General features: G+C 46.3%; 1 protein-coding gene across 4 annotated transcripts in view; it reads left to right on the top strand.

The window, feature by feature from the left end:
• LOC147885185 (urea-proton symporter DUR3-like) overlaps positions 1-27,466 on the top strand; it is a 186,109-nt gene that overhangs the window by 7,897 nt on the left and 150,746 nt on the right. For 2 of the 4 annotated variants that reach the window (XM_087397418.1, XM_087397419.1), the window contains exons 3-5: positions 1,871-2,049; positions 21,872-21,934; positions 22,157-22,286. In XM_087397418.1, the coding sequence (XP_087253544.1) occupies positions 1,871-2,049; positions 21,872-21,934; positions 22,157-22,286 (372 nt within the window). The remainder of the gene's footprint in view (positions 1-1,870; positions 2,050-21,871; positions 21,935-22,156; positions 22,287-27,466) is intronic. The other 2 variants (XM_087397420.1, XM_087397421.1) reach the window with 1 other exon arrangement.

Below are 27,466 nucleotides of genomic sequence, written 5' to 3'. Positions count from 1 at the left end.
GGTTGAAGCTTATCCTTTAGATGAGGACTTCGCTGAAATTTATGGGAAGATTCAGCGTAACGAGGTCAGGGGTTTAGAGGACTATTCCATCGTGGATGGATACTTATTGTTCGGACGTGCCATATATGTGTACCCAAAACATTTTGGTATGTAGTCATGAGTGAGTTACATGCGAGTTCATATTTTGGACATAGAGGTATTAGAGGGACCATTGATAATATTGAGAGGTACTTCCATTGGTCTAAAGTTTGCAATGAAGTTTCAGCCTTCGTTCAACAATGTGACATATGTCAGCGCATTAAATCTGACACAAGTAAGACTGCTGGTCTTTTGCAGCCTTTGCCTATTCCCTCTGAAAGGTGGGAACACATTACAATGGATTTTGTGTTAGGTTTCCCCAAGGTTAGTCCGTTTGAGCAGATTTTCGCTATTATAGATAGGCTGAGTAAACAAGCTCATTTTATTCCCTGTAAAAAGGAGTTGTCTGCTCCTAAAACAGCAAGGTTATTCGCCAGGGAAATCTTTAGGTTACATGGGTTACCAAAATCTATTGTATCTAATAATGATGGCCGTTTCATTAGCAACTTCTGGACAGCCCTATTAGAGAATCTCGAAACCAAACTGAGCTAGCTAGTGATGCACAATGGATGGAAGAAGAGTTCTTTACAGATTTTCCACAGATACTCACAAATTATAAAGAGGCGGTGCAATTGCAGAAGTAACAAGAGAAAGTGCACGTAAGAGGAAGAGACAAGCAATAATCGAGAAGAGGACTTCTGCTCCTTCAAGCAAGAGGGAGTGTCATGACAAGAGAGAGGATTATTTAGTTAATTAATAGTCATTAGAACCTTATTATTGTTAGGCGCCAATTTGATGGTGCAGTTATATGTTTGTATTTATGATCGATCAAGCGGTGTAAATAGTACTGCCAAACTATGTAACATTGGCCAATGATTAGTAATAAAGATGTGCACACACGTGTCTAGGTCCTAGGGGCAATAGGAAAGGGAAGGGTGCATTAGAGTGCATTGAATGGTAGGTGCATGGGTCATAGGATAAGGGTAGGTGTAAATGGGAAGATGGAATTTGAGTGATCTCAAGGGACATTAATGAAAGGGTATCACCCTTCCTTGTGAATCTCACATAACATTCTCTGTACTACCATATTGCATTCATCCGCCTTCTCTCTCCCACCTTGCATGTAGGTCGATATAGAAACAAGTACTCTCACGAGGGCGCTCTTTCCCATTGGAGGGCCAATTGTCATTCAAATTCTGCATGCATTGCACACATTTGCATTCTCGAGAAGTCTGGTTCTTCTTAGTCCCAACCTAGGACCTAAGGTCTACCTATCACTTTTTTTTATCTTTAATTATTCCTAACCCAAAATCATCCCAAGGGAAGTTTAGTGAACTACCATAGGTCATCACTTTTTCCAAACAATGGCAATTGGATTTCTGAGTGAAGATAGTGATTAGAAAACTGACACCATCATTTGAATCTTCAATGAAGATGGCGGTGAGCACATTCGAACATATGCACATAGCAGAAATGCCAACCTATGAAGATTTCTTTTGCTCCTAGTATCCTTAGCATGACTTGTTTTGATCAAAATTTGGCATGATTTCTGTATCTGCAGAACATCCCTGTCTGTATGGCTGTTTTTCTCTTTCCGTGCAGGACAAAATCTGTGTAGAAATATCCGCTAGAGAGTTACATGTTGGTAACTTGTCAAAGGGGACGTGATGGAGATGAGTCTATGTAATCAGATGAATTATTTCTTTGAGATTTTGCATATCACAATAGTAAAGATAATCACGTGTTGGAATTGCAGCATTTAACAATTGTATTGCTATCATTTCTTTTGCAGGGTGTAGGATATGCTGTAATTTTCACATATGGAGCATTTTTTGCTGTGCTGACAATAGTAATTACCATTTTGGATGAAAAATATGCGGGAACAAAATACGATTCCGAAGAATTCAACACTGCTGGTCGTTCAATCAAAACAGGGCTTGTTGCTGTAGATGTTGTGAGCCATTGGACCTGGTATTGAAATTTATATATAAATCCTGTTTTGGTGATCAATATCCTGCTGTTTGGTTTTCTGAATCATGTTTATTATGTAGTGTCCTAGGCCTAGGGTAAGGTGACCTAAAATCACAAATGACTAAAAGAAAAGAATGCCAACTAATGAAACTAGATAAGGTAACAAATGAAGATCCCCTTCCCCAAAACAAAGGTCCCCTTCCAATACAAGTATGGCCACATCCCCAAGGCAGCTCCACAACCCATCATATGTGGGATAACTCCTTCTATGCCACATGTCACTCTCCTCCTTAACCCATTTAGCCCTCTCCTACTCCATTCTCCACAAGGCCTACAACATTTCCCCTTGACACAAAATCATTCACCATCCTTGGTGAGTGCAAAACAATAAGATGATGCAACATGCCTCCCTCTATATGGCATGAATATGTGATGTGTTGGGACAAGCTCCAAGCTAGCATCATGTGAAAATAAATCTTTCTAGTGGAATATTTTCCATGCTACAAGTGTTTAAACGATCATGAGTTCATCTCCATCTATGACCCACTTGCCATCACTGAACCAATAGTATCTCATCCTGCTGTGTACATAATGGTAGGTTGCTTCAGAGGATTTAGATTTCTTTTGGACCATCACCCCATCCAAAGCATACACACACATTTAGCAGCCATTAACTCCACAAGAGTCACGTGAGCCTCCTTGCTCTAGGCATCACCCCACACAATTGATCCCTTTAATCTAAATCTAAAAGCCACCATCATATATGCATCAACATAATCCAACACAATAAACCCGTGGAGACAAGAGTAACAAATGGCACATTAGGTTCTTGTCTAACACCATGAATCATGAGACCAAATGATAGCAATAGCTACCTTCATAGACACACGAATCATAACTTAGAAGCCAAGGTTTATGTCATCATGTGTGAGATACTGCTCGTGTCTCCGTGCTTGCTTTGTATCTTCATGCTATGCCTTTTCGGCCCATCGCTCAAGCTCGCAATACACCAAGCCTTCTTGCTGCTAGCCACACTTGCCATCGCCTCATTCACAATGTCGCCATGCTTCATCACATTCATCTCGGGCACTTTGCCAATCAGCACTACTCTTCATCACCATACACTAAGCTTGCCTGCCTGGCTGCGCAAAGCCTATTGTCAGGTATCTCACTAAAGTTTTGCCTAAAGCCTATCATGATGCCTTCACCAACCAAACAACTCTCAAGCTCATAGCCGCCTTTGCGAACATATCGCATCTTTATGCCAGCCTCGCGTAGCTCATAATAGACTATAAATCTCCATCATAGTCAGCTCGCCGGTATATTGAAGCACCTATGTGCCCACCATGTTGTGAGCTAGATAACTCATGGGTAAAATGCCTACACCAAGACGTCATAGCTAACTGCTACATAGCCTCTCATGAATGGACATCAGCAACCATACTTGCCTATGCGCCACATCAACCTCTGCCTTTTTCTCACATGCTGTTTACAGCATGAGTAGGAAAAGAAAAGGGGAGGAAAGCCATAAGAAAGGGAAAGAGGATCGGAGAAAAGAGAAAAGGATTGGGAAAAAGGGGATGAGGGGAGGAATCTGAGTCACATCGCAAGCAATAGAAAGAGGAAACACTGTGCTAAGGGAGAGGTTAGAGGGGTGTGTGTGTGTGTGAGAGAGAGACAGATACTGGGCCTTATGGACCCTCTGGCTGCAGCGCATTCAAGCATACCTGAATTCTCCTCTTCAGCATCCTTATGAGTTTTTCAGAGCCTCATTAAGGCAGTCTTTATATGATGCCTTACATGAGGAAGATTTGGATGTTTCTTGTATTCAACTTTTCTTTTACTGCTTCTGATGGATAGGGCTGTAGCTCTATTTTGAGCATGGCCTGGATGTAAATGAATGTTTTATAATATAAGTATCTTGGTTTTACAAAAAAAGTGTGTGTGTGAGAGAGAGAGAGAGAGAGAGAGAGAGAGAGAGATTAATGTCCTCTGGAGGCCTCATGGGCCCATGGGAGTAAAGTACAACAAATGGAAAGAAACTCATACAAGCCACAAAGGGCGTGCTAGGGCCCTTGTGTTGGAATGGTCACCTCCCCATCTGTAAGCCCCCATATGAGGAGAGCATGGGGGAGGTAGACCTGGAGATAATGGGGCTGCCACATGGGCAGGACGTGTGCTGTCATGTGGACAGCACAAGAGACCTTGTGTAGAAGAGATGGCAGGGGCATGAAGTCCTAGATCTGACTTGGCAAGATGGAATTGCAGAGCAGGCGTACGGACTGCAGCAGGGCCCTATGAAGGGCGTGATGCCATCAGCAGGGTGTACGGAACTGTACGGCGCTGGAGAAGGGCCTGGCAGAGGCGCAACATGGCGGGGGGTACCAGCAGCCTGGTCGGCCAGGTATAGGGCTGGTTCCAGCCAGCCTACCATGCCTAGAAAGTGGCAGGGCAGAAGGGGGCTGGACCCTGCATATATAAGAGGGCATCAGTTCTTGAAGTGAGGGCCAAAAGCCCTAGTTTTGTGGGCCAAGGGCCCTGGTTATGAGAGCCCTTTTAGGGCAGTTTTGCAGCAGCCTGGTCGGCCTGTTTGGGTCGGCCAGATTGAGGCTGCTGGTCGGTTTCTACAAGGGGCCCTTGAGGGCCTATAAAAGGAGAGCCCTCCTCAAGCCTCATTTGACATCCAGCCAAGCAGCTTTGGGAGGAGCAGAAAGGAGCAGCATATCCACCATCCTTGGGCCTCTACACAGGAAGTGAAGGAGAGAGGTGTTGCTGCAGACTTAGCTCCAGGGAGAGGCTGTCTTCTAGGGCAGAAGGTTGCTGAGATCATCATCTTCTGGAGCAGCAAACCTGCAGCAGACAGGAGCAGCAGTTAAGGCATTCTTGGACCTACTCCCAAGAGGTGAAGAAGACCTACAGAGAGCTGCAGACTGAGCTAGCAAGGTGATGCCCACCTAGGCTGATTCACATGCAGTGAGTGTTAGAAAAGACCCAACAGAGGGTACACGCAGCGGAAATAATGCCCAGGAGCTCACACAGTGTGTGGTGTGGGTGTGGAATCACAAACTTCTTTACTTATGTGCATTCAATAGGTGTGCAGACTCATCAATAGACAATGAACCAAACTAGATAGAGAAACCACCAAATAATATATTTCCGTCCACAACTATGGACACAATACAAGAGAGACAGATCCAGAGTCCCACCAATGGTGTGGTCCTCTGATCTTACCACAAAGTCCTTCTCCTATCTACTGGCTATCTCTAGACTAGAGTCCGCGTGCTCCACCTCGAGCGTAAGTAAACTTTCCGTCTAGGATGATCCTCTCCACCTTGCTATCTGGGAACCAGCCTAGGTGGGCAGCTTCCTGGCTAAGTTTGCAGCCGTGCTAGCACCTCTCTATCCTCCTGAATGTAGGTCCAGAGGGTGGCTACCTGCTGCTCCTTTCTGCTCTGGATTTGCTGCTGCAAGTGATAATAAAATGAGGCCTGAATGGCCTCCTTATATAGGCCCCAAGGGGGGGCTGATAAAAACCGACCAGCCTGGACCAGACTGGCCGACCAGACTGGCCGACCAGTCTGTGGCTGGTCCAGCCCTATAAGGCACACAACCCAGGCCTTTTATGGCCCAAACTTCCAGGGCCTTTGGCCCTCCATTCAAGGCAAATATGCAGCCTATAAAAGGCCTGCCACCTGCCCACTGACAGTCACATTTCCTGCTGCAGATCTGGGCCTGCACTCCCTGCCATGTCTATGCCTCTGCCAGGCCCTCTTCCCAGCCACGTGTCCTGCGCCGTACAGGTTCCTTGTGCTGGCTACTGCTTCGCCTTTTGCTACTGCAGATCCATCCTAGCTCCAGGTACCCACCATCTCTTTGATTCTCGCCCACATGGCATCCAATCATATGCCCATGTGACAGACACTCAAACCCTAGGTTCACCCCCCCCATGCTCTCCTCATTTGGGGGCTTACAGATGGGGAGGTGACCTTTCCAACACCCCCTCTCACCGACACATCTCGGCCCAATGCCAACACGTCGATGAAAATGCTCCAGTAACTCCCTGGTCGTAGTCCTCTGGAACCTTTCGGTGTCGAAATCTTTTTCTGACTCTTCATCCAGTGGCTCCTGCTCCACCAGGTCTGCCGGTTCTGCTTCCGCACACCATCCTGGTACACAGGTCCATCTCTGGTAGCACGTCCTGGTACCACCTCCTTCAGTCACATTCCCGCCTCTGAACTCGAGCAACCCAGCCGTCACGATCTTCCAGTCGTCCCCCTCATAATGAGTGAACAACCTGGAGTCTTCCAGGCACCATGCTCTGAGGGTCTGTTTCAACCCGTCCTTCCTTTGGCAAGGTCTGTAACCAATGAATATTTTCAGATAACTTGGACCTTGAACTCTCGCTGAGTTCTCAAGCAGGTACTCTTCTGGCTTCAGTACTCTTTGTCCACCACCTTCTAGCAATCTGCGTCCAAGATTTGAAGAAGCACCAATACTTCCCCTTCTGCCTTCGAAGAAGGCCAATTCCTTCCAATCTCTTATCACCTGAGACAAATGAAGAGCAGAATCTCCCCACAGCATGCTATAAAGGCTCAAATGCAGAATATCAAATACATCCAGACTGTTGTACTGTCGGAATGTTGGCTCTAAAGGCAAACCCTGTACCTCAATGAGGCACCCGTCAAGATCCTGTGTAATCGTGTACTGTCCCCTTCTGAAGTCCAGCAACCATCTGACCATGAGACCCCAGGGCTTTCCATGGAATCCACCCTCGTGTCAGTATCAACAGCTACACACCTGGAAGGTTCCAAGCGCTCCATACTATCCTTCACCTTCACAAAGGTATCTGACTCCTCGTCGACCCACATCTCTATGTCAGACATCCTTACTGTGACTTCTGGATCAACATACCTGACCTCGGTAACACTCGGTGATGTCACTAGGAACAATTCTTCGATTACCACATTTGCTTTGGCCTTTCCCTCCGAATCTGGGTCAGACTCCTATTTCTTTTTCAGATTTGCCTTTTTCTTTCTGTAGTCCTTTGCAAAATGTCCGAGCGTATCACAATAGAAACACTTCTTCTTGTGCTTCCTCTTCGAAGTCCCCTCATCGTCAGAGTCATCTTTATTGGACTTGCCACCGTTAGGCTTGCCCTTTCCTTTACCAGCGGAATCCTTCACTAGCATCGCCTTGTCATCTTTGTCCTCGTTGTAGAGCTTCTCCCGAGCTTCCTCCTGTAACAGTAATGGACACAACTCCTCAAATGTCAGAGGTTTGGTCCTCTGTCCTGCTGTCACAGCCGTAACAAAGCTCTTGAAACTCCGAGGCAATCTCCTCAGTACCATCAAGGCCAGATGGCATGAGTCTGTCTTCTGACCAATTGCTGCTAACTGATCCCGCACCACCTTGACCTTCATCAAATGGCTATGTACCGTATCGCCTTCTTCCATATCAAGATTGTAGAGTTGATGCTGAAGAAGCACGATCTGGGAGGTATTATCTGTCTCGTACAGATCCTTCAAGGTGGCCCACGCCTCTACTGACGTCTCGGCCAGCTAGATATGCGGAAGAACAGAGTCCGCCATAGTCCCTATGATTATTGCCAGGGCATGGGCATCTCTTTCTTCCCAAGCTTCAAGCTCCTCTCTGTCTACTGCCATGAGTACCTTCCCTTTACTGTCCACCATGTCTGTCGGCTTCAACTCCTCTCCCGTGGTCAGCTTCCACAACTTCCGAGCCACTAAATGACTCTGGATCTTCACTTTCCAGATCGGGTAATTAGTCCCGTCGAGGTTCCCAGACTCTCCAAAGTTAGGGATAGTGAAAGAGAGAAAACTGGAGGAGGAGGAAGGGATAGCAGGGGCTGAAGAGGCTGTTGACATCTCTGCTGTATATACCACACAGCAAAGTCAACCAAACTCAAATTCAGTAAACCAGAACTCTGAACGCACCTGACTGAACCTGAGTCACCCTCCTTCTCGCAAGGGCACAATCCTCCAGTCGTGGAAGTCGATTCCCTAGAGCTTCTGAATCAGGGTCGTCCTTCAGCAAGGTCCCTGCCTTCAGGCTCCCACACTTGTGAGCCTCCTACTTGGGCTCTGATACCATGTTAGAAAAGACCCAACAGAGGGTACACGCAGCGGAAATAATGCCCAGGAGCTCACACAGTGTGCGGTGTGGGTGTGGAATCACAAACTTCTTTACTTATGTGCATTCAATAGGTGTGCAGACTCATCAATAGACAATGAACCAAACTAGATAGAGAAACCACCAAATAATATATTTCCGTCCACAACTATGGACACAATACAAGAGAGACAGATCCAGAGTCCCACCAATGGTGTGGTCCTCTGATCTTACCACAAAGTCCTTCTCCTATCTGCTGGCTATCTCTAGACTAGAGTCCGCGTGCTCCACCTCGAGCGTAAGTAAACTTTCCGTCTAGGATGATCCTCTCCACCTTGCTGTCTGGGAACCAGCCTAGGTGGGCAGCTTCCTGGCTAAGTCTGCAGCCCTGCTAGCACCTCTCTATCCTCCTGAATGTAGGTTCAGAGGGTGGCTACCTGCTGCTCCTTTCTGCTCTGGATTTGCTGCTGCAAGTGATAATAAAATGAGGCCTGAATGGCCTCCTTATATAGGCCCCAAGGGGGGGCTGATAAAAACCGACCAGCCTGGTACAGACTGGCCGACCAGTCTGTGGCTGGTCCAGCCCTATAAGGCACACAACCCAGGCCTTTTATGGCCCAAACTTCCAGAGCCTTTGGCCCTCCATTCAAGGCAAATATGCAGCCTATAAAAGGCCTGCCACCTGCCCACTGACAGTCACATTTCCTGCTGCAGATCTGGGCCTGCACTCCCTGCCATGTCTGTGCCTCTGCCAGGCCCTCTTCCCAGCCACGTGTCCTGCGCCGTACGGGTTCCTTGTGCTGGCTACTACTTCGCCTTTTGCTACTGCAGATCCATCCTAGCTCCAGGTACCCACATGGCATCCAATCAGATGCCCATGTGACAGACACTCAAACCCTAGGTTCACCCCCCCATGCTCTCCTCATTTGGGGGCTTACAGATGGGGAGGTGACCTTTCCAACAGTAAGGTGGAGAAGAACACACTAGACAGAGAGTCTACATTTGCTCGAGGTGGAACACATGGGCTCAGAGATCTAGAAGTGCTTGACATCTAGTAGGAGAACCTTTTGGTATTGTATCCTGTCCCATTTTGTGGACGGACGGAAATATAAAGGGTTGCTTCTATATTTGTCTTTGAGCATTGTCTATTTACTGGCTTGCACATCTATGCACATAAGTTAAGAAGTTTGTGATTCCACACCCCACATGCACACTGTGTGAGCTCCTAGGCAATTCTATCAGTCTTCCGCTGTGCGTACCCTCTGTTGGGTCATTTCTAACACCTTGCTGAGTGCTAAGCTATATAGCTCAAAATCACAAGTACAAAAAAGACTGGAGCTGATAAACTGAGAAGTTGAGACTCAGAGAGAGAGAGAGAGAGAGAGGTTTAGGTAGAGAAAGAAATTAGATGGCTGTTGTGTGCTTGCTCATGCACCATAGCCGAAAAGGGGGGGGGGAAGGCATTCTTGCCCCTGGTGTAACAAACCTCTCCTGGGTAGACTCCCTCCTGCCAAGGGGAGGAAAATCCACGGGAGAAAGGACCCCTACATCTATAGAGGGGGATGCTCTGTTCATAGGGATTCCCATAACAATATTCCCAAAAGTGGAGGGTACAAACTCCTCCTCCCAATATCCGCCAAATCTGCCAGTAGAGAGGAGTTCCTATGAATCAAGCATGGCAGAGGAGTACGAAAAATCCGTGTACTCAAAGAAGGTGAAGGAGAGGCAACCCCCTTGCCTCTGTAGACCGAAGAGTAAAAGAGATAGGAGGTGGAGCGTGAAAATCAGAATGAGCATCACCACTGGTCCTGTCCATAGGTGGATCTAAGGTATCTGTGGTAGGGAGTGAGGCACTAGATGGCCCCTCAGGAACTACATGTGGTGGAACGGAGGCTGGGACATTTGTATCCATGCCTACTGTAAAGAAGGTGGAGGATCAATAACCCAGACTAGTGTACCCATCGAGGGGCAACAGGTGCGAACGGTGCTGAGGTCTTGGGGATGTGCTGCTAGTGTTGGGTGTGTCACTGGAACTGTCCTGGTAGCTCGAATCAAAGGTGTAGGGCGAGGAGTAGGTGTCCCACCAAAAGACTTCTTGGTTTCCTTGGGCTATCTCTAGCAAAGTGCCCAGGGGTATATCCTACACTGATCCTATTTGCTAGTAATCTCGAATCTCTGGCGAAAGAAAGAGCCATCTCGACGCTGAAGCATAACATGATGTTAGGGTCAAAAACCAAGACCCTAACTCTCGGCACCCCATCCGACTTATCTACCTCCGCTACTGCTGAAGAAGGCATGCCGGGGAGAGGGGCGATCTCTGCGACCAAACCAAAAGTGGCTCCAATGGTAGGAAGGAGTCCTTGGTACACCTGAGGGAGGCCAAGAAATGTGATGAAGAGAGGATTAATCTGATTGTCCTCCACAATAGTGTCGAAACCCAAAGTGAAGTGCGAGAGAAAGATCCTCCTAGAGCTTAGCACCAAGGGGTTAGTCTGAAGCATTGTAGCCACAGACTTAGGAGTATCAAAAACGACCTAGAAGAAGCCTAGTCCCAGTAATAAGCGAATGTCTATGAGATGTGGTTGAGGTCTCCCTGTACGGCTACGAGCATCCGGTCCCTGCTGGCATGTAACCTGTAAGGATGGGACCCAAAGATGTGTGGCGAAGAGATGAGTAGAGCTTTCAAGCTATACGTCCTTTTGGAGTTGCTGCAACTTGACTTTAGAGAAAATGACTTGTCTTGTGACCAGTGGAAGCAGTTGAGGACTGGCTGAATGGGAATGCATCTGTCGATTGAGGTAAAAAGGTTGATTCCAACACGATGAAGCTTCGTCTCACTCAAAATTGCTGCTGCAGGAGAGGAAGAAGGGGAGGGACAGGAAGGGGATAGGCTGAGGAGGAGAGGGAGAGGGGTTGAGGGGCTGAGGGAGGGGGGAGAGGGCTGGAAGGGGCAAAGGGGAGGCAGGGGAGGGAAGAGAGAGGGGAAGGGGGAGGGGGAGAGGAGTCAAGGGAGAGGGGGCAGGTGAAGTGGAAGACTCCTACACCTTGCCGGGAGCCTGGACAAGGGAATAGGTGCGAGGAAAGAGCTCGCCCCTCTGCCACAAACAGTGGGTATTTGGTTTCTGTCTTCTTTTGGTTGCCTTTTCTTGGTTTGAGGCTATTTGCAGTGTTTTTCTTGTGTATGGAATCCTTTCTGGTGGCCAGGGGACAGTGTTGATGCATGTGAAAGCCTTGAGGCTACCTTGAGCACAGTTTGCATGTTAGTTTGGATGCTTTGATGCTTTCAGCTGGTTCAAGACAGAAGTGAATGCTTGAGATTGCCTTGCCAGTTGGATCCTAGTGGTGCACTATGGAATAGATGCCCATAAGATAGTCAGAGGAATTGCAAGAGGAACAATGCAGGTGTGACCCCTGGTGTAAAGCATTTTTCATTTAAAAGAATTAAATAAATACTGATAAGGGGCGCCAAGGCATTTGGGGCCAATGGGTGTCTTGTGTACTGTTTTCATTGAGCATGGGCATTATAGCCTCCACACAATTGTTATTCCGTTTGTTTTCTAAGTGAATTTAAGTAGAAGTGTTTGGCATGATGCATTGTGGCTGTATTTGAGACTTTTGACAGTTTAGTAGAGCTTCACTGCCCTTTAGTTTCCTGAAGGCCGATTTCATAGGGGAGAGGAGGTGGGAAGGGGGAAAGAGAGCGGGGGAGGGGAGGTAGAGGAGAGGGAGAGGGGGTGGGGGAGAGGAGGTGGGGGAAGGGAGGGAGAGGGGGTGCGGGAAGGGAGTCGGAGAGAGGTTCTGAGAGGGCGAGGGAGGGGGCGGGAGAGAGGGGATGAGCGAGGGCGGGGCAGAGGGACTGAGAGAGGGGGCTGAGGGAGAGGAAGGGGGAGAGGCTGAGGGGTAGCAAGGAGGTCAGGGAGGAGCAGCAGCTCCTTGTCTTTACCACTATTTTTGGACTCTACTATTTCAGGTACTAAGGATAGAGTTAGGAATGGCTAGTGGGGATCATCCCGAGGTACTAAGGACTGAGTTGGGAATGAGTAGTGGGGATCATCCTGAAATGGATGGTCAGACGAAGAGAGTCAACCAAACCTTAGAGGATATGCTGAGAGCATATGTATCATTAAGGCAACATATGTGGAATAATTGGTTGCCATTGTTGGAGTTTGCCTACAATGATAGAAAACATTCCTCTAGTTCGAGTTGAATAATGGTTATAGACCAGCAAATCCAAGTATGGTTGGAATATCTCAGAAAGTGATAAGTGCCGCAAAATATATCAGATGCGGGAGATGCTACGAGAGCCAATATGTGCCAAGCTATGGATAGAGCTGAGACGTATGCAGATGAAAACAAATCTTTTCGACAATTTTAAGTAAGGAGAAAAAGTTTTTCTCAGAATTCCCTCACGCTCACAAGTTTTTGTCGCATATAGATTGGAATTACCACAGCGATGTAAAGGTGCACTCATTGTTTCATGTTTCTCTTTTAAAATAGTTTTACCAGGTGACTCACTAATCGAGGGTACTATTTTGTCTCAGGAGATAGAGGATAATGCAAGGCACAAACGAACAAGAATCCTAGACCGAGGAACAATGCAAGTATGCAATTGGAAGATACCCATGGTGTTGGTTGCATGGCATGGTTTATTTCTATTAGAAGCGACTTGGAAATCCATATACCAGATGCGGAGAGCATTTCCAGATTTCATCATCAAGGACGTTGATGCTGGAAGAGGGAAGGAATGTTACACTCAAATTGAGATAGCATCACCTCATAAGGGTCGGTCGGCATTATCCTTTAGAGAAGTAAGTGACCTGACAGGTTGTTAGAAGAGGTGGCCTAACATAGGCCTGTTCTGGTCAGGTTAATGCAGACTGGGCTGCCCAAGTTTGTGGCTGGTTGGCTGGATCTACAGACGAGGGGGCTTGGAGCCCTCTATAGATAGGCCCATGTGTGGGCACATTACGTAGTTCAGCAGCCCTCACTCACTGAGGAGCATCACTTGCTGCATAACTAGAGCCCTAAGGATAGCATAGTATGTAGGAGGGTGCTGTTCAAGGAGCTGCACTACGGGTGGTCACTGAAGCTCACAGAGGAGCACGCAACCTAAGGAGTGCAAGGACAGAAGTACGAGCAGTATTTGTGCTTACCATAGAGCATCCACGATAGCGGTTGTGCAATATACTCTGAGATATTTTTGGATTGTTCTACTGTTGTCTATCTCCTGAATTTGGTGCTTGTAAACTCTCTCTTGTGGACATGGACTGGACATGGACAATTGAAGTTTTTGAATTAAAGCATTCCCTTCTCTCTAGGGATTGTTTTGTTGCACACACATGATCCATTTCTATTTCGGCTGTGTGGAGGAACTAGCCAATGATCTAGGTTTTTTTGACACTCTTGAATTAGATTTATAAGCCTAGATTTGCTATATGTGGCACCTACTCCTATATATAAACATCATGCCCCTAATTAGTGTGCTTTTCTTGGATTAGAGATGCTTTCCTTACAATATCTCTCTCTTGAGGGTTTTCCAAAGTCATCTAGACTTCATCCTCGGTAGCTTCAATCCCAACCTTAGGTTAATTTTACCCTTAGGCTTGATTCTGCCACAAGTCTTGGGCAATGCCAATATCATGTTATCCTAGTCTCAACCTTGGATGTTGCCAACTAGTGGGTCAGATTACTCTCAGACCATAGATGCATTTGATCATAGGGTTGTCTTTCCTTATACCTATTCTTGGTTAAACCATAGTTAGGGCATTTAGGTGTGTAATATGTATTGCACTTAAATAAATATATGGGGAGTGACACTTGATACTTCTGTTGATGGTTGCATAATTAAATAAATTTATGTTAGTGACACTTGCATACTTTCTTGACATGTTTATCAGAACTTGCTAAACACATTGTCTTCTTTGCCCATAGAAATAAGAGATACATTATAATGTGCATACATAATTCCATAGAACGACTAGCTATCCCCAAGGGCATTTGACAAAAGGAAGAGACCCGCTATCTGTGGCCCTCTTCTCAAGTTTCTAGCTTATCACCTAAGATAAACATGGAGCAAGTGTTAAAAGTTAGTGTGGGGACTATATACTTTTTTTGGCCCCCAAGAAAAAGACTTCTATTGATTGTGAAAAGGCCCCAAGAGCAGAAAGTTCAAGGCAAGAATACACCATGTGTAGCATGCAAAAGACCGTGGAGGGGGGCAAGTCCTACTCAACAAACAAACCTAGAGAAGATTTAGGATTGAAGCTAGACATGCCACCTCAAACTTGTATTGATTTCGATAAGAAAGGACAGCTTCTCTCCTTGAGGGGAAAAGTCCTACTTGCGGAAGCAGCCTAGAGGATCCTTACATGCTCGACAAGATGACCCAAGTGCATATGTACACACTAACCATGGCGTGAGAACGCTGGATGTAGGAATCCTCAAGTGCCTCTATGTAGGCTGAAATGCTCGCTATAAATCCTAGCAAGTGTCAACTGAGGCTTGTGCAGTCTTGTAAGGAGAAAGAAAGAAAGAAAGTCTTCAAAAGACCGATGGGTCTATGAGACTGTGAGAAACCTCATACAACCCAGTTGAAAGGGTGGAGATACTAACCGAGCGTCCACACCCATACAAAAGCAAAGGCTATATCCTATATGGTCATATCAAAATAGTAGTCATTTACATCATCACTATCATCAACATCATCATTAGAACGACTGTCCTCATAATACAAAGTGAAGTGTTCTCCAAGGTTACTATGTTCCCCCCCTGTCAAGAGTGAGGGAGCGATAGCATGAAATCAGAAATAGAGTGCTGTCGGCTCCTTGTGGATGCAACCCTGGGCTGTCTACTAGTCACAGCTCTACGTCTAACAAGGGCGACAGTGACCCTAGTCGGTTGCACTCCCACTTGAACATGGAAGGAATGCCCCCAAGTGTAATCTGTGCATCAACCCTCGGCCTGAGCTACCGTGTCACTGGCTCTGGGGCTCGTTTATGCCTATGGTCTGTTGGAGGGGAGTTTATGTGGTCTGGCTAGAAGAACTCTGTGATCATGCTCTAAGAAGAGTCTACAAGGGTGTCCTCCTGCTATCTTTGAGATCGGAGTAGGCGCTCACGATGCCTGACTGCCTCATCAATGAACGCGGCCATACACCTAATTTGGAAAAAAGAGAAATCAGGATAGCAATCCGGAGCTCTCTCTGAATAAACAATAAAATCGTCCTCGGATCTCATAGTAAACCGGGCGTCTGAAGATGAAATGCTCCTTCGACCTTCAAAAGAATATCATCTGAAGTTTTGAGAAGTATGGTAGGATTGCCTTTCAGCCTGTTAGGATTGCAGGTTACATGGAGTGGGGCACAGACTCACAGTGGTCTCTTGATCCTGACTCTATTCTTCTGGCACTTGGGTCTTGGCGAATCTAGTTATATGGTGGTTCTCCCATCAAGTTCTTGCAGTGGGACCTAGGGAAGTGGGAGTGGATTGATGAAGGGCACCGAGAGAAGAGCATCCCCTTCTTTTGCTACATAGTTAGAAATGCTAGGAGATTTCAGCTTAGTAGTAGAGGTTGGAGGCCAGGGCTCCTCATTGCGATAGTTTTCATATTTCTGTAGAGGTGCAGAAAAACTTTTGGAGGAGGCTCTGGAAATCCCTCAGAAATAGAAAGATCACTCTTTTCTTTTGGCTTTCTATTCATGGAGGGATTGCAGTGAACCTATGGAGATCCAGGTTCTGACCCTACTTGTCCTCGATGCCACACATCAGTTGAGTTAGTGCAGCATTGCCTTTGGGAGTGCAGACAGGCGAGGACGATATGGAAGGGTGTTGCCAGGATTCTTTGCATATTTCATAGAGCACCCTTCTTCATGACTTAGGGATCAGTGGCATGGTTCTCTCTTACTGGACCTCAGGTGTTTTTCGAGGGACAGGACTCAGACTCATCCTTTATTATACGATGACACTCTATGGAGTCATACTCTCTCCACGATGTTCCTTTCACTCCTTTCAGAGATGCTTATGCCTCGGTAGACACATCTTGGGAGATTTTGGCTAGCATTGCAGCTTGGCATATTTGGAGGGCTAGATGTACGGAGGCGAGGGTTCACAGATTCACCCTTCCCAGATTCTGGAGGCATTGCAGCTTGGCATATTCTGGCCAGTATATGGATTGATACTATACACACACTGATGGCCATCTGGGCGAGCATCTAGGGATTCTCCAGAGCAGCTATAGCCAGGAGAGATACTTTTTTCAGAGTTTGGAGAGGATCTCCGTTCTTCTTTGAGTCTTCTTCAGGGTTGAGGTGGTATTTTCAGCCTCCACCTTGAATTTTTGTTAGGTCTTTTTGAGCTATTTTTTCTTTCATGCATGGCATGATGTACTCCCGCATTTGAGCTTGCTCCTGCAGCTTTCATTCATACTTAATGAAGTAATCTTTTTGAAAAAATAGAAATGTTCCTATGACTCAACCTTTTGTAGGCCACACAAAGTGCATAAGCGTTGCTCCCCCTGGGTAGACCCTCTACCCGACCACTCTCAATACGGAGTCTATGTGAAGAGACTCGGAACTAGCCAATGGAGATCCTCAAGGAATGGGGTAAATGAACCAGTGTATATCTTGGTGGATTAATAAAGCCCTCACATCAATGCTGTACTGGAAGGGAGGAAGTCTATCCATATGTAACCCGAGTCGCTCAAACCATCTCACTGTGTGTGCAAACCAACATCTCTGGTCGCTTGTCTCTGATAGTATCATGGAAGAGGACAATGTCAACAATGATAATCTAATGCGTCCAAAGGTGTGATCTCCGTATGCCTTGACTTTGATATAGGTAGGTAATGACTTGAAATGTTGCATCAAGCTGCAGTGGTGGAGATCCAAACTCAGCTTGAATGATTTGGTGATGAACTGACGACTTACTGCGAATCATCCGTGATAGCATAAGGACCTGTAGTCGCTCCACACGAGCCCACTCAGTATCTGATAAGTCCGGCCCCCAACACGGGCTGCCATACATCCTTGCTGGTCAAACCGAGGAGTCAAAGAGCAGGCATTTGATCCGAGGGTCCTGAAAATGTGAACGGAAGCACTGCCTCTCCAATCTGGACAACGAGGCATACCTCGGCTCAAGCGAGCTGCATCGCCAATCTCATGGTGAAAATAGGTCTGGAAACGATAACCCCCAAATAGGTATATGATGAAACAATCTCGACCGGTGACCTGTCAAAAGTAAATTGCTCCCGATGCATCATGACCCGAGATGTATTGAAGATCATGACCTTGATTTTGCCAAAGTTGACCTTCAGATCATGCGATTCACAAGAAGGGATAACATCTAGAGAGCATCTAATAAAACACCTGAGGCCTAGATAGAGAGTGATTAAGAAAAGGGAGGGAGAACATGTACTCAAAAGTCCCGCAATCCCCTTCCAACCAAGCCTGGCTTGTCTGCAATCTCAAAGGCAATGCTGAATGGACTCCTCATCAGAAAGGCAACATGGGCAAGAAGAGGAAAGCCCCAAACTTGGACCTCAAAGATTTACTGCAATGCCCCCATGAATAGGAAGCTGAGAGAAAACAGTGAATTTTCTATTCTTGAGAGACTTCTAAAGCCTTTTCCAAAAAGATTCTGCAAGTGTGCAGAAATGTGAAATCCTCCCCCCATTGAGAGGATCTCGAGAGCTTCTAACCCCTAACAGTGAGCTGAAACATCTTGTCATTATTAACAGTGTAGTGGAAGAATGGGAGGCTTTGTCATGATTTCCTACATCAATCTACTCCCATTCGCCAGGGTCCCATTTCAAGTACTTTATGGGGACACCCCCATAAAGCCAAATCCTCCACGAACCTAAGGGGATGTCCTCTGAACGGGGATCCAAATACCATCCTAAAGCCAAAAAATGTTGCTCCACACGCCCCACAATCCCGACCGGCTGAAAGAAGCATCCATGGCAATATTCCCATCCATGGACCTGGATAGCCTGCCTCGACCGTGCACATCAAAGATCAAGGCATCCTCATTTGTATCTCATCCAAGACCAATGACTGTAGCAGGATGCCTATTCTTAAAAAGGCCCCCATCCATCTAATGCGGCCATGTTGTCTCTCATATATAAGGACTCAGCCAAGAGTTAAAGCTACATCAATCTTTAGAATCCTCCTTTTGCTTCCTCTAAGGTGGCCTACTGAAGTTTTAGATTCCTTGATCTATGAGAATATAAAAGGTGCTTATTGTCACGAGGGCGTGAGTTTTGTACTTGCTTGTGGGCCCAACCCTAGGAATTTAGTTGGCAAGGTCACGGGATGTGGGTGTGCAAGATTCTCCCTAGGGAATTGTGCCTTGGGGGCAAATGAGAGGTCTAGGGCCAAGAGGGGCCCAAAGAACCTTAGAAATTGAAGTTGGTCATTGGTGGGGGTTTTAAACAGGTCCCATTGGAGGGGGCCTAGGGGCAAATTAAAGCCCTTGGGGGCAAGCCAAGACGTGGGCTGCCATGTGGCATGCCCATGCAAACAAAAAAAGAAAGGAAGGCCTTGGATCAACGTGGGGGGGCCGATAGGAAAAAGGGAGATGTGACTTTGGAGAAACGTAGCGGGAACATGCATGGAGAAGAAAAGGCGATGATGGCTTCTAAAACCCATGGTATGGCTGCTGTACAGACTGGTAGTGGTGGGCTGTACGGGAGGAATGGGCTGGATACTGCTGCTGCAGTACGGACTGTACGGACAATCCGTATGTGAGCAGTTAATGTGTTTGTATGTGCTGGTGCCGTACGGTTTGATTCGGCTGAGTACTTATGGGCTGTACGGAAGATACCAGCCATTACTCACGGGCTGTATGGAGAAGATTCCTTGCTGGGGTACGGGCCGTGTGACGACCAGAGGCTGCAGGATTTGCAAAGTTATATGGCTGTACAACACCCATTCATTGCTTTTGGAACGGGCTGCTGCCAAAGTGGTTGAGTGAGAAGATTCTCAGCTTGGCAGGGCACCATGGAGTTCATGAATGGTTTGCACCAGCTCGTGAATGAGCTTGACTAAGCTCAGGGCTGGTGAAGAGGACACACAAGACTTGTTGTGAATTCCTTGAGTTGTGAGCTGTTTTGGAGAGGCCTAGTTGGCATAGTGGATCACTGTGAAGGCTTGCAGTTTAAGTTGTTACTTCCAAGCATTGTTGGCAGACCAGTTATGCTTCATAGTGGATCACTGTGAAGGCTTGCAGTTTAAGTTGTTGCTTCCAAGCATTGTTGCCAGACCAGTTATGCTTTCACCCATTGTTTGGGTATCCCAGTGAGTTGGTGGACGCTTGTGGCTGCTTGGGGAGTGTGTGGTCCTGTATGGGCTGCTAGTAACAGCTCCCAGGTTTAATGCAGGTGTTTGCGCACTGAGAATGGATGCCTAAGGTCACATGGGTGTGCGAGCAGAGTCCTGCATGGCTAATGTTTGTGATACTGATGCCTACTGAGAGTGGGAAGAGCACTGAATGCAAGTGAGATTGTACTTATTGTATAATCTATTTGCTGGACTCTTCATTTAATAAAGAAATATGGAAAGGGGTGCCAAGGCTTTGGGGCCAGTCTGTGTCTTTGTATTTGAGCAAGAGTACTCTAGCTCCCCCAATCTGTGTTTTGAAGTGTTTGCTGAATATTTTAATGTGAAAGCTTAGCTGGTTAGTTGTTTTACCACCCTCTTGTTGGCCTTGAGGCTGGTTTCACCTATAGGCTAGGCCTTACATAAATGCGCATGAGATTCAAAAGTTTTTCTAAAATCTTATCATCTGTGTTCCCAAATCAAACACAAAGTGTAAACAATATCCTGCCATACATTAACTAGGCTGTAAGGCAAGTTTGATGCATCCTCATCGCTAGGTTGCAAACACACCCAAAATATGCCAGGTTATGATGCTAGCCACTGTCTTCAAGACATGATCTTGAGGTAAACATTAGGGGGACTGTGGGGAGATGGGACAAGACGAGGCTCATTAACATAATATGAATGACTAAAAATTTTCAGGATCATTAAGAAAACACAAGATCATACTTCTTTCTCTTAATCTGGTTCCATTAAAGGAAATAGTGGGAGGAGGACTTGCAGACATGGGAGTAACTCCTATAGTAGTCATACTCTAGCTATGACCGATGATGTTGTGCAAAGAATATGTAGTCTTGAAGAATGTTGATTAGAAGCTAAAGCCTCTTGAAGAGCCACTGGGTGGCCAATTCAAGCATGAAACCTGTCCTAAACCATCTAACTGGCTGGCACCACAATCTTTAGCTAGTTAGAATTGCAGCTGCTATTGGTTTTGGCATTACTAACCCAAGTCATGGACACACCGGGATTTGTAAGAGCCCAGGTACCATCCATGTGACATGTGTCCATCCAATGAGTCACTAAGATTTGTACTCCATTGATGGCCAAGCCATCCTCCAGATGATAGATGACTATCCAGCTATCTTCCTATAAGCAAGAAACAGCAGGACACCAGTCTATTTGAACCCGTCCACCATTTGACATGGACTGTGAATTCTATCCACAAATCCTCTGTAAAGAAAACCTTGTGGTTGCTCACATGGATCAAGGAACCATAAAACTAAATCTAGTTGTTTCCAGAACCAAGTTCCTGATGAGACTGTTTCACGATTGAACCATGAGTTATTCAAGATCACCACTGCGTTCTCCACTCCCAGTCATTCCCTGGGCTCTGACGCTACATGCTTAACTAAACCTCCCTGGAATGGCCTCCCTGATAGCTTCTTGTGTTACCTACTTTGTTTTTTTTTTGGACATCTCATCACTAACCATCAGAACCCTCACGTAGCAGCTGAATGCCTCTGCAATCAAGCCTCCTCCATGTTTGAGTATCTGGAAGCTCTTCACCCTCCATTCTCCTATCTGAGAACAACAGGACAGAACAGCCCAAAGCAATCTGCTCAAATCATCAAAACAATGGAGAGAGATTACAAACCTCGGGATCACCTCTCTACCTCTGTTGGAGTCCAGCAGCTCTCATGAGGTTATGGATAGCCATGTAGCCGTCCCAATGTTGCCTACCATCACAGAAAGAAAGGCCCACCATTGGTGGAAGCTGACCCATCGTATCACATTTGTGTAACTCTCAACTCATGCAACCATCTGTGTCTCCATGCTCCTCATCTCTCTAAGCCCCATCCTTATCTCCCTTGTTAATGGTTGCAATGTCCTGAACCCCTCTAACTGAGCAACTCCAACTGTCTCCAAAGACTCTGGATCTGTATCCTTAATGAACATCTTTGTATGATGAGTTATTTATGTTTTTAGGCAATTCTGTGTCCATTTTATCTGCTGCTAAATGGTGTAATTTTCTTTTGTGTGGTTCTAATGTCATTGCTTTCTTGTGAGATCCTTTTCATTTTGAAGGCAGCCACGCATAACATGTTGGCTGGCCCGATATTCCAGCTATAATGATTATCATTTCAAGACCATCTTTGTTGGACTTTCTTGTCTCAACAATGCAGCTGTATTCGTTATTTTTTCCTGTTGATGCTAGGAGAAGTGAATTTTTGGAAAAGATAATAGGTTTGTATTTGTTATTTTTTTATGTTGATGCTAGGAGAAGTGAATTTTCGGAAAAGATAATAGGTTTGCCCTTGTGTGGATCTCCTTTGATGTTTCAACATATGATTAGTGTATGTAATACAATGTGTATTTATGCAGGGTCTCAGATTTACTACAGTCATCTAATGAGGCCTTTCAATATGGTATCAGCGGTTCCTTTTGGTAAGGAAATTTGATCACAAAAGGTTCTCCTGTGAATATTTAAATGGAGTATTTGTATGAATGGTTGAAAGTCATGGCTTCGATCTTTGCGGTCAATGAAATTCATACTCATGCTTAGATATCTTATTATTTTGCTTAACATACAGAAGTTACAGTAACTGAATTTTTCTTGCAAGAAGATGATACAACATGTATCATGAAGTCAGAAAACTTTGGCAACAGGTATACCGTTGGAGCGGCAGTGCAAATATTATTATTTGGCATAGTAGCTATGGAAGTCAAGCGCAGGGCTCCTAAAGCACATACTGTAGTGGAACTGGTACGCCGCCGATGGGGAGATGCTGCTAATTTTGTAAGACTTTAACTCGGCCACCTTGTTTGTATTTTCAGTATCATGTTTGTTAGAGTGTAGTTTCATATATAAGTAATTTCTTAATGGGCATATTTTACCATTTCTGTCTTCCGATTCTCTTTGTGCAGCTCCCCATTGTGCTCCCTCTCCTACTCCCCTAGTTCCCTCCCCTCAGCCTTCTCCCAGCCCCTCATCCCCCTCACCTCCCTCCCTTCCTCTCCCCCATCTCCTGCTTCAAATCGCAAGCTGAAAAGAGCTGCTGTTATCCAGGGCCAGAAGTCAAGGCAGATTACTACTCCAAAAATGCGGGAGTTCATTTCGCATTTCTACTCCAGAAATCGCTTCTGTTTTCGGCTTTCTGCTTCAGCATCGTCTCAGTTTCATTTCACAAATCTACCCAAGAGCCTGCTGCTCCAGAAGGCAATTTTCAACAGGACTTGCTCCCTGGAAAAGCGTGACAGCAAGCACTCAAGTTCCCAGGCCAAAAATCGTGATTTCTGGCTGCCCTTCAACATGTGACTTCGTGGTTTGTTTCCACACCTTTTGTTCCAGATTTGAAGTCAAGGACTGCTCTCAAAGTCGAGCCTTTCAGATCCAATTGCTTCAGCTCCTTTTCAGATTCAACGTTTCGCCTGGTATTTGCTCATATTTCTTGGTCAGGGAAAGCTGTAAGTTCAGCTCCAAGGACTCGACTTTTTCCACAAGGCTTGTGCCTTTCATTTTGTGCCTTCAACAGCCCCAAATCCTCAGAAATCCCTTCTCCTCAACAGCCCCTCCCTCTCCCCTTCTCTGCCTCTTCCCTCTCAGCAATTCAGCCCCTCTCTCCTAGCCCCTAACATCCTCTACCTCTGCCATTCAGCCCCTATCTCCTTCATCTCCCTCCCCTTCCTTTCCCTTAGAAATTCCAGCTCCACCCCTCCCCCTCAACCCTCTCCAATGATGGACGGGTCTTTCATCGGTTTGAATCGGCCTTCCACCCCTGATTGACGACCATCCAGTCAATCCTCGTGCACTTTACCGGCGGCCACTGCCAGAAAATGTATTTTCTCAAAAGGTGAGTTGCTGCAGTTGCAAAGGATGTGGAGCCACCACACTCTTCGCATGCTTCCATGGGTCCCACCCTTCCAGATCATAGGCTTGTGGCATGGGCCTTCGGACCTCACCTAGTACCTCATTGATATTCGACTGTTGGGATGAGGTTTCTTTCAGGTGGCATTTGATACCGCTGGAGTTGCAAGCACAGTGCTCAATGCTAACCCTTTAGTGCTTGGTTCCAGAAAGATTTTCCTCAATCCCTTCTCTCTTGGATTTGACCTAGTTGAGGATGAGAGGTAGATGATCTCTCTTTTCATCAAATTGCTAGGTTTGCCCAGGGTATACGATAGGCTTCTTGCCACAATTGGAGCTTCCTTTGGTCACTGAGATTCCCCCCCTCCTTAGTTGCCCTCTTCAATGGTAGAGTTGATCAGATTCTTCTGTTGTGCCCTCTTCAATGGTAGAGGTGATCGGATCGGATATCCCTCCTGTTTTTCTCTCTTCAAGGGCAGAGGTGATCATATTGGATGGGTTTCCTAGAGTTAGGGTCATTGTAGCCCAGCCCCTCAGCCAACCTCTCCTTCTCCTCTCAGCCCCTCTTGTCCGTCTCAGCTCCTCTCCTTTAACCTTCCCTATGCCTCTTCCTCTCTAGCCTCAGTCTCCCCTTCAACCCTCTCCAAATGACGGACGGTTCTTCAACTATTTGAATTGGCTTTCCACCATTGATTGTGACGAAAGGTGACCCATTCATTCAAAACCTTGCATGCTTTCATCGGCCACGAGAACTTGTAGAGACAAGTTACTGCAGTCACAAAAAGATGTGGATTTTGAGAGATCCACCACCTTCTTCGGATGCATCCATGGATGCTACCCTTTCCAGATTACAACCTAGGAACTGGATGCTTGTGGCCTTACCTTTGGACCTCACACTGCATGTCTGAGCCCGGGGGGGGGGGGGGGGGAGCAAGTAAGACGTACCAACGGTGTCACGGATGGTGCGTGGGACGAATGTTGGCGATGGTGTCAACGATACAATAGGGTCCATTATACCAGGTGAAGGGAGAGGAGGGTAGGAGAACACAATAGGAAGAGGTGTTAGAGGAGCGAGCAGAGATGGGAAGAATCATAGTTCATTAGAAGGAATGAATCATGCACTAATGAGAGTTACACCAGACGACTGATACACTAGGAGAAAATACACACTAGGCAAGCTCTTGACTCTAGCCTCTATCTCCCACTCACGCCCTATGCTCCAGTCAGAGAGCGCCTTTTGCTGGAATGCCCCCATCCTCCCTCCTTTGCCTCTCTTCACCTTTCCCTCATTGGCTCCTCCTCGCTGGAAATTCCCTTCCGTGTGTCCTATTGGTTGTCTTCCTGTCTCCTTAGCATTCCACCGCTTCGTCCCTTGATGGCTTCTGCAACTCCCGAACCTCCTTCGAGTCAGTGAGTAAAGTACTCCATGTGTACTCCTGTCTATTCCATGTGCACCTGACACTAGTTGGTGGTGCACCACTTGTGCTCCTTAACTGCTGGACTACTTCCCATGTGCACTAACATGTGCACCACTTGTGCTCTCTTAACTACTACAGTCCAGTGCGCCAATACTTCACTCTAACCAAGGGTGGAAGTACTCTGACCAAGGGCGGATGACCAAGGGCAAATCAGCTTTGACCAAGGTCGGCAGTCCAGGCTTGACATGCCCAGTCCTGTACTCCTCTAGTCATGTCGAAGTCATGTACCACTCTAGTCTTGTATTGATAGTGTGATCAAGGTCTACCCATCCTTGACAGGTCGCTCCAGTGACCAAGATGTGAACAAGGTGTGACCCAGGTATGACCCAGGTGTGAACAAGGTGTGACCATGGTGTGACTCTTTGTGAATGAGGTCGGACCAGTAAATAATAGTCCCCTGCCACTATCATTCACTGTCTCGGTAAATGACCGAGGTTTTGTGGTATAAAATTACAAGTACAGATTGTTCAAATAGAAATGGCTTTTAGCCTTACATCCCAAAACCGAACTAAAAATGGCTCATTGCCTTACATCTCCAAAACTGAAACAAAAAAAGGTTCATGGCCTTACATCTCCAAAGCTGAAACAAAACTGGCTCATAGCATGACATGTCTAGAGTACCCCATCATCTACATACCACACATCAGGGTCTATGTAGAGCAAAGTAGAATTAAAGAAAGTACATCAAAACTGCTAGATCGAGAATGCATGGAGCCAAAAAGAAAGAAATGCAAAAGTGAGAGATTCAAGAGCCACTGCTTGCTGAATGAAAGTCAGGCGGGGGCAGTGGGTGTGTGGAGGTCCCGGGGTTGATCTTCTCCTTCTCCTCGATCGTGTTCATAAGGGTGCATAGGTTTTCATACTTTGACTTGTAGCGATGGTAGCTAGACTATAATGATCGTTCTTAGATTTGAGGGCAGAAATTTCAGTTTGTAGCCCATGAATATCCCCTTGCGACCTGGAATGTGAAAGCTAGAGAGTGTCCTTCTCCTCGAGACACTGCTTTTGATTTTGTTCCATAGTAGATATGTGACTCTGTAACACTGCCACATGTTTGTTTTTGTCCTCCATCTAGCTGTCTTGTAGAGCTGTGAGCTCCCTCTGAATCTCATCCCGATGAGCTGAGTGAAGGTCCTTCATCGCCTTTTTGCTGGCTACCCACTCTGCCTCCTTTACCCGAAGACGCTGCTCAAGCTCATCTTGCTGAGCTTTCCAGTAAGCCTCCCTAGCCTGCAAGGTTGTATCCTAGTGAGCTTCTTTTGCCTGTAAGGTTGTATCCCATTCTCTACGCTGATTTGCAATAAGTTTTTCATTTTCCAATTGGAGATGCTACTTCTAGGACAACAACTTGCAAATATGGCCTCCAGTATTGAAGAGGGAAGCACCCATCTGGATGAAGTTGTCATTCATAATGCCTTGAGCCATGTGAAGCGATCTTTTGGCCCATGTATACCTATCCCGAAATGTCATGCGGTCAGTCATGTCTAGGATCTCACCATATTCTTCGAAGGCTGTCCGCATACCTTCATCCTCCTGTGTCTGCAAAGTTCCCACTAGAGCGAGTGTATGGATGTTGAGGTAATAGCTCGCAGCCCTAGATGCTTTCTTGTTGCAAGCGAGGGTTTCTTGCAAGGGAATTGTAAAGAGTTGGTCTAGGTCCTCCTCTTCCACACAAACAGGAGACCTCTTGCACTTTAGGGCATATAGAAGCCGTTTGTGATTCTCGCTTTGCTCCTCGATCTATACATCATGGGTGAATAATTCTCCAAAGAGGAGGCAAAGTATATATTGTTGGAATATGAAGCCAAAGTGAGTCTAAAATGAGTGTTCTAGGTGTGTTTTATAGTCTAGTGAGTCCTAAACATGCCACGTGTCATATTGGGAGTTATCCCATATACACTATGGCTTTCTAGAGTCTAGTGTCACACTATATAGGGTTGTACTTGTCTATTGTCTCTTATATCAGTCAACATCAATCTTTATATCATGTGAGTATTTTGGTTATTATTGCCTAGCACTTGTTCTTTCATTTTCCTTTCCATTTTGCTTTTCATTCTGGGCCACTGCATGTAAAGAGAAGCTCCAAGTGGTCTGCCATGCTCATCCAAAATACGGTCGTTCCACATGATAGGCTGCCTTTCAATCTCTTCACGGGTGGATGGGGGAATCCTGCGAAGAGTACTCCTGAAGCTGGCCCATGCTTTCAGGATAGCAATCATAAGAGGGAAAGAAGGAGATCTGAGGTGGGCTGTGGTGAAAACCCATCTGGTACTGTGTGTCGAATCCTCTCCTGAAGTGGGCGTGCGAGACTGTATGCATCTGATAAAGAAATCCTTCCAAGGCTCTTGCCCTGGCATAAGTCCTCTCACAACGACCTTGTAGAGTAAAGTTCTGCACTGTAGATTCGGGTTGATGATATTCAAACCCCCATCTCTTGTAGGAAGAATCAAGGTCTCCCAAGCCACCCTGGTTGTAACATCAGTTGTGCCATCTAGACCACTCCATAAAAAGTTTCGTACAGGCCTCTTAAGCTGAGTGATACAATCCCTAGAGTGGCACCAACAAGAGCATACAAACCATGCTGTGGCTAGAAGAACCTTGTTAACCACCACCACTCTGGATGCCAAGTCAAGT

Source organism: Dipteris shenzhenensis, chromosome 26 (assembly GCF_047967505.1).
Source record: "Dipteris shenzhenensis isolate YYH24624 ecotype China chromosome 26, Dip_SZ_1.0, whole genome shotgun sequence".
NCBI lineage: Eukaryota > Viridiplantae > Streptophyta > Polypodiopsida > Gleicheniales > Dipteridaceae > Dipteris > Dipteris shenzhenensis.
This window is presented reverse-complemented; position numbering and strand designations above follow the sequence as displayed.